The sequence below is a fragment of the Diceros bicornis genome, chromosome 17 (genome assembly GCF_020826845.1).
Source record: "Diceros bicornis minor isolate mBicDic1 chromosome 17, mDicBic1.mat.cur, whole genome shotgun sequence".
Taxonomy (NCBI): Eukaryota; Metazoa; Chordata; class Mammalia; order Perissodactyla; family Rhinocerotidae; genus Diceros; species Diceros bicornis.
The window spans coordinates 54,634,347-54,642,363 of NC_080756.1; the positions used below are offsets into that span (position 1 = coordinate 54,634,347).

The 8,017-nt window shown below is 51.5% G+C and overlaps 1 protein-coding gene across 1 annotated transcript; it reads left to right on the forward strand.

The window, feature by feature from the left end:
- Positions 1-1,049: 1,049 nt before the first annotated feature.
- Positions 1,050-4,581, forward strand: RBP5 (retinol binding protein 5). The gene is made up of 4 exons (XM_058557602.1): positions 1,050-1,128; positions 1,413-1,591; positions 3,669-3,770; positions 4,236-4,581. The coding sequence occupies exons 1-4, from the start codon at positions 1,056-1,058 to the stop codon at positions 4,287-4,289; spliced, it is 408 nt and encodes a 135-aa protein (XP_058413585.1). The 5' UTR covers positions 1,050-1,055; the 3' UTR covers positions 4,290-4,581.
- Positions 4,582-8,017: the final 3,436 nt, after the last annotated feature.

The window sequence follows — 8,017 nt, forward strand, 5'->3', positions numbered from 1 at the left end:
TTAAACCGTGATGAACCAATCCAGTTGGTTCTGAAGCCAGGGAAGTTGGTAGGTTTCAGAGAGAGGGGGAGGGCAGTTGGAGGCAGGCTACATAATAATTTAGGCTGGCCGCCCACCATGGGAATACTTGTGGTAAGCATGGGCTGTCCAAGGGCTGGGGACTGGGTGTGATGTGTCATCAGTGACTCCAGAGGGAGAGGGAAATCCTGGATCCCAAGCCAAAGAGTACAAATTCTCCAAAAGGGCCAACCAAACTCCTCCCTCACCTGCTCTGGACTTTGAACTCAGCACCTCATCAGGCTGCTGACGGCCCCTCTGTGCTTGGAAAGGACAGCTTCCCTGCTCCCCCCAGTGGCCTTGTAGGACAAAGGATCTGGAGCGCTGGAGTTGGGGCTCCAGCTCATGACGCTGTCTGAGGGAGCTGTGGGGCCCTCGCGATAGGATTTCCTCCACAGCGGCTCCCAGCCAGCTGGCTGTCCCCCTTCCTTCACCACCTCCTCCTCCTCATACCTTTCAGGATCCCTGACTCAGTCTCAGGATCTCAGGATATTGTTAGCACTCATCCCTGGGTGAGCCTAGAAGAGCCCCCATTCCACACAGCAGCACTAGCTCCCTCCCAGGGGAGACTGCCTGCCCCTCAGGGCCCTGGGATGGTTCCCAGGCCTGCCAGAAATGGGCAGGAAGCCAAAACTGACCTTCGGAAAGACTCAAGTCTTGGATAACTGACAGCCCCCAGATCCTGCTCCAGGTTCCTTCCTCAGGAAAAGCCAAGTTCAGGCAGAACCTTGCCAAGTCTCTGCCCCTCCCTCAGGCTGCAGACAACAGCCCCAAACTCATCATAGGGGGAGGGAGGAAGTCTGGTAGGAACTCTTATTGCAACAGAGCCCTAGCCCTATAAAAACCCGGGAGCACAGACCTTTAGACAGCTTGCCTGTGTGTGTGTGGATGCCGGCCTGGAGTCTCTCAGCCTCACCTGCCAGGCAACACCCTTTCCTCCTCACCCTGTCTCCTATATTCTCCTGAAATCCTGATCTCCATCTTGGCCAGCCCAGACAATGCCTCCCAACCTCACCGGCTACTACCGCTTTGTCTCACAGAAGAACATGGAGGACTACCTGCAAGCCCTAAGTAATGGCCTCACCCCTCCCAGACCCTTTCACTCTCCTCCTTCCCTCTCCCTTCCAGTCTCTCTGTCCCATTGGGAAGGGGGATGCTGGGGTTGGACACTGTGGAAAGGGTCAGGCGCTGGCACCTGACTTGGGATCCATCTCTAGCCAGGGGCATTGCTGGGAGGGAGTAAATCCACGGTCCCAGACCCAGCTGAGGGGAAGCTCACAGCCCCGGGTGCTGCTGCAGGTGGGGGAGCCCTGCAGGTGGCTAAGAGGACCCTTGCTGAGAGATAGCCCCCACAGACATCAACATGGCTCTACAGAAGATAGTGCTGCTGCTCAAGCCAGACAAGGAGATTGACCATCAGGGCAACCACATGACAGTGAAGACCCTCAGCACCTTCCGAAACTATGTTCTGGAATTTGAGGTGGGAGTTGAGTTTGAGGAGGACCTAAGCATCATGGATGGACGAAAATGCCAGGTACCTTTCCTCAGGCTTGTGGGGAGGGGGTGTGGATGAGCAGGTGGCTCTTAACAATTTGGGGCAAAACAAAGTGACCTCTCCCAGCCAGAGTCAGGGGAATGATCACCACACAGGCTGCGGAATCCCCAGGATAACAGGCTCCCGGCGCTCCCCCCACACTCACTCCTACTTCTTCCCTGCCTCCTCTTTTCACAGCCAAAAGGACAAAAAGAGCAAGTCACCCTAGGGCCAAGGAGCAAACATTTGCTCACCCTCTACCCTGTGACCCTGTTGGTCATCACAGTCTCTTTTCCCTTAGCCTCTATAACTACACTTTCCTGCATTTCTTTCTGCTTCTTATGTCTTCCTTTTGGTCTCCTTTGTAGACTCTAGTTCTCCTATTAATCCCTTAAACTAGGATTTTCCCCCAGTATTTTGTTCTTGACTTGCTCTCTCTTGTCTGTACACCATCCATGGGCTAAATCGTCTGCACCCATGCTCTCAGCTACCGTCTATAAACCGCCCTGGACATGAATCCTCCAGCCAGACCTACCTCCTGAGCTCCAGGATGAAGTTTTCAACTGTCTGCACAATGTTTCCATCTGCATGCCCCAGATTCATTACCTTCCTACCCAAACCTATTCCTGCTTTTATATTTACTATCTTCTTTAATGACAATAAATCAGCCAGATCAGGGACCTGAGAGTCACAGTTAATATCTTGTGCTCCCTTACCTCTGTGCCTCCAACACACACACACACACACATACACACAAGCACACACACATGCACCACATCGATTTAGTCAAGAAGTCTTTATAACTTTTCTTTACTATCCAATATGGTAGCTACTAGCCGTATATAGCCATTGAACACTTGAAATGTGACTAGTCCAAATTGAGATGTGCTATAAGTGTAAAATACATACTAGATTTTTAAGACAATACAGAAAGATAATGTAAAAGATCTCAGAAATTTTTACATTAATTACATGCTGAAATTATAATATTTTGGATATTTTAGGTTAAATAAAATATATTACTAAAATTAATTTCACCTGTTTCTTTTTACTTTTCTAATGTGGCTACTACAAATCTTTCAGTTATATATGTGGCTTGCATTTATGACCCATTATATTTCTACTGAACATTGCTGCTCCTTACTAGCCTTTCTCTCTATCACCACCTTCATCAGGCCCTCATTTCTCACCTGGTGCCTGAAATTGGCCCCCAGTCTTAACCCTCTTCTAATCCACTCTGCATACTGTAGACACAAGGATTGATCTAAAATGTAAAAGTGACAATGTCACTCCTTGACTTAAACCCTTTCAGTGACAATCTGTTACAGTCCAAATAAGATCTATAGCTTGCGAGGATCTTTCCCATATCACTCTAGGTAGAGGCCCTCACAACTGTGTGCCCTTCTTTCTTACCTCTATGCTGTTTCTTTCCTTGCTAGAAATTTCCCGTTATCTCCCATCTAATTAACTCCTCACTTCCTTGAAGACTCAGCTCTTCTCTCTCTACTCCCATCCCCAACACTCTTGCCTGGTATCATAGATACCTATTTGCTGCCCCTCTATCTGATCAAGATCAGAGCTCCTTGTTTAGCAGGGCCTGTCCTGTGGGAGGGCTCAGTAAATGTTGCCTGAAATGCCCAGGCCCACCCAGCTCTGATTCAGGGGGTTGATCCTTCATTCTCAGGGACGCTTCAGCTGTTCTTGAAATGAGAAAGACGAGAAAAGAGATTTCCCTGGTGGGACTCCAATCAATCTCTCTTCTTTTGCAAAGGCCCCTTCAGGTCAACCAGACATATCAAGAAGACAAAGTCTCCATTCTTCATCACCCACTCCCCACTTTCACCCCCGGTCATCCTACTCCATCCCTGCTCTGCCCCAGCGGTCACTGTAGACAAACTATGGGCCCCCCTCAGTGGCCTTTAGGAGTGGGGGAGGGGAGTTCTCTCACTCAGAATGAAGGGGCTGGAGCAAGACAGCATCTGCTGTGGTGTGAGAGGGGGCAGCCCAGCCAGACTGAGTTGGATGCATTTTGGGGGTCCTGCCCCCCAATCTTCATTTTTTCCTGCTTTCCCTATAGACCATAGTAACCTGGGAGGAGGAGCAACTGGTATGTGTACAGAAAGGGGAGGTCCCCAACCGGGGCTGGAGACACTGGCTGGAGGGAGAGAAGCTGCATCTGGTAAGCTGGGAGAGGACTGGGGAAGGAGACATAAATGGGTGTGTCTGGGAGAGGGGCCTCCAGCTAGGATTCTTCCCCTTGCCCAAATCAAATAAGTCTACTACTCCACCCCCAGCCCCCCCTCCAAGGAAGCCAACCAAGGAGGAAAACAAAAGCACTGGGAAGAGTGGAGAGTAAGAAATAGAGTGGCCACGGTGGGTCCTGGCTACAAGTCAGATGAATGTCCATAAATCATAACTGTAGAGATGGAGACTTAGCCATTTCACACTCCGTGACCCAGCTACCTTCCTTCCTCTGGGGTGAAAAGTTGAAGGTTTGGAACGATAATACAATTCCCCATATATGAAGTGCTCTAGCTGGTCTATCCTGAAGGATTAAATGGAGGTCGAGGACCTTGAGAAAGGAGCTCCTGCTGGCAAGAACCCCCCTCCTTCTCTCTCCTCATTATTCCTATTCTATCCCCAGGAACTGACTGCAAGGGATGCAGTTTGTGAGCAGGTCTTCAGGAAGGTCAAATAGCCGGAGAGGAGCTGAGGGCCCCTCCAGACCGCGCCAGTCCCCAGACTCCTCTTGCTTGTGCCCCTTCAAGCCCAGATTGTCCCAGGTCAGCAGTCCCTTTCTCAGGCCACTTACTCTCCCTCTGGGTCCCTTCTCACCCCTCCCCATGTTAATCTATAACTTTCAGCCCCCAGGCCAAAGTCCTTCTTTCTCACACTCCACTGCCCAATAGTGACCTTTTATCCAATTCCAGGTCTGGCCTCCTGGATGAAAGAAACAGACAAAGGGGGAAGGGCCCTTGAGAATATCTAATCTCAACTCTCTTTAGTTCATTTGACCTCTTATTTTTCATCTAAGAAAGAATTAAGCTTTGAGAATTTGGGAACTAGTGGAAACTCTATCCTGGTAGACCTTTTGGAAAACTGTAACTGGGGTTCAAGAATTTAAACAGGAGCTACTGGTGGAGTCTTTTTGTCCATTTCCTTGTCCTTATTCTTGAGAAAGCCCCATATGCTCAACAGAGCCAGGCCCAAGGCATGGCCCCACCTACACAGAGTTCAACATCTGAGTGCATCCTGGCTTTCTGATACTTCTGATACATGTTGGAGAAGAAGGACAGGACAGGGTGAGACCTTTGTCCAGAGCTGGGGGAGGCTGGGAAGCTTCTAAATAGTGATAAAGTGTCCTTTGGGAAGGACAAGCGTTAAGAAGGCCAGAAAAGACTGAAAAGGGAAGCAGATAGAGGATACACGGCCAAGAGCTAGAAAGATGAGGAACATGGGAATGTGAAGGCAACAGGAGGGAGAAGACTGGCAGGCCTGACTACAGGGACCCTCTACTTAAAGACCAGCAAGGCTGGGGACAGAAGATAAGGGGGAGAACTGAGGACCACAAGGCCCCCCCTTAGGGTCCCAGAATCACCACTCTGGAAAACAGCCCAAAGGGTGGGGCCTGTTCAGGGTCAGGGCCAGCGCCCGCCTCCTGCCACCCTCCTACCTCCGGGGGCCTTGGTTCTTTCAGAATAAAAGTTCTGTGGAGCAAGAGGCAGAGAGAAGAGGGCTCAGTGTGGGGTGGGGACAGAGCCTGGCTGGATGTGTGTGGGGGGTGTTGGAAAGTCCCTGGCCTGTGCTCATTAGATGAACACCCCTCCCCCTCTTCCCACAATGGCTAGGCCCCCTACACATTCAAACAGTCACTGTAGCTCTGGCCAAGAAGAACTAGGCTTGCAACACGGATCCTGCCACACACCCTGGAAAAGATAAAATAACTCAGAGTGGAACTGAATAGCTTATTTCCTGCCCAGCCTCTCTGCAGATGTCCCCAGCAGAGTGGGGAGTAGAGAGCCCTCCTCTGGGCAGAGCCACCCAGCAGAAGCTCCAAGGGCTGCTGGAGCAGCCGTGTCCCTTTCCCAGGTACAGCAAAGCCAGAGGAAGATGCTCCGTGTATACTCCACCCATTGCCTAAGTCACCAGGTCAATGCAGTGTCCTGGCCACTCTGAGTTCACAGTGCACATCCAAGCCTCTCTCCATAGGACTGTCCTCTGTGCTCTTCATGTTGGTCCAGCGCCCCTCGCTGGAGTCTTACCAGAGGGCCTGACCCAGCAGGTTGGAGGCCTCCATGGTGACTGTCAGGCCCAAGCTAAAGCAGCCTCAATCCCCCAAAACTCCTGTGACATGAGCATCCACACTGCAAGTCCGCATCCTCCACTCAACCTCACCCCTCCAGGAGCCAGAATCCAACAAGAAGCCTGGAGACCACCAAAGGAGCACAGGCAACCAGAGGAAGACTGAGCAGCTTCAGAGGCATCTCCAAGGGGTGGGAGCCAGGACCTACTGCGACTGTGGGAAGCTGGGGCTGCTGTTTCCCCTGAGGGCAGCAGGGGGCGCTGCTCGCTGCAGCGGGAGCCAGAGATCCACTAAGTTTAATCCTCCCTCCTCTGCTAGTTTCTTGGTTATTCCATTCCCCACCAGACACACACACACACACACACGCACACACACACACCAGTTCCCAACCCGCATACTCTCCCTAACAAGACCCCTACCCCTCATTCAAATCAGGCTGCTCCATGCATCCTCAGAGGGAAGAGACAGTCACCAGGGCCACTAACCTATAAGTGAAGAAAAGGCAGGGGAGAGGACAACAGCCAAGGACGGGTGGTCCTACCCCATCCCTTCCTGGGGCACACAAAGCTGTGAGTCCCAGGACCAACTTTGACTTTGTTGACCAGAGTCTTAGACCCCAGGGAGATGATCAGGAATCCAAAACGTTTATTTCCATGTGAGATGGAATAACTGCCCCCTTCTAAGCCAGTCCCATGCTAGGCCCCTACTCTACTCCCACTCTGCCAGGCCCAGATAGAACCATATGGTCACAAACAACCTTCTAGCCTGAATCCCAAATGATTCTTTAGGCTTGATCCTTTAGGTCAGTCCAGATGCCTCTGCTCAGAAGAAACTGACTGATGTAGCTGACCTGGGTTTGCATGGAGGGCAGAAAGAAAGAAACAAAGATGGTAGCCAAGGCCTCTGAGGCTAGCAGTGCAAGCAGTGGCCCTGCTAGACCAGGGGCTAGAACCAGCACCCACCAGGCCCTCCTCCTCCTCCCCTAGAACTCAGCCAACAGGATGGCTCTGGGCCAGCTCTGTGGGCCCCTGTGCTTCACACTGAATACCCACCCTCACCGGAGGCCATTTAGGTTCCAGGGGTCATGAGATGGAGCTGACCTTCCACACTCACCCTTTCAGCAGGAAAAGGAGACCTCTGTCTTCTCAAGGACTTCCTGGCCCACCATCTATCTGGGGGTGAGCCTCCTGCCTCCCCCCATCCACCCAGTCCCGAGTCTCACTTCCCTCTGCCCTCACTTTTGTTCTGACCACTAAGGAGAGGGGCAGCCCTAGGAGCCTCTGTTCTGTCCGCTGTGGGCAGTGCTCAAGCAGAGGGTTGCCAGCATAACCAAGCCACTGAGTTAATGGATAAATCACTTGCCTCTAGATGAACCTAAAATGGCACTCAGATTTGGAGACAGTATTCCACAGTGGTCAGGTCAGCAGGCTATGGGGTCAAACTGCCACCTCTTACTAGCTGTGTGAGCATAAATAAGCCACTAACCTTCAGTAAATAAGCCACATTTGCTGGTCATACAAGGCAATACCAAGAGTACTTCTTCCTCCTAGGAATCTTTGTGAAGATTCAGTGTAAGATCACTCAGCATAGTCCCTGGAATAGAGTAAGCACTGCCCAGTGTTAGCTGTCATTACCTTTATTGTCCCTTACCTCTTCACTTGATGATTGACATTCTCTTAACTGGAAGCAAAGCCTCGTATCTACAGCTAAGGAGAAGACATCACTGCCCATGCCCCTGCAGTCACACTGTGGCTTGTATTTATACCGAAGTGTAAGTGACTGATACAGAGATTTAGAGACAGTATAGCCCTCGCCTTGGGGATCCAGGCAGGTAAACCGTCTGAGGGTGATGGAATGGGGAGCGTTGTTGCCTCCCCTGGGGCTCCAGAACCAGACTCTCATTGCATCCTGTAGCCCCATCACCCCCATGAGAATGAGCGCAGTATCCCAGCCAGCACCGCGCTGTAGAGCCCTGTGCCAGCATCTGGACGGCTACCTCTGTTCTTACTGGCCAGGCTATGAGCTGCAGAGCAACAGGCACTCTTGCTTTCTCACCAGCCAAGAGAAGCCTTCAGTGCAAGGGAGAGGGAGCTGATGGTGGGACAGCTGCCTAGCCCCAGCGC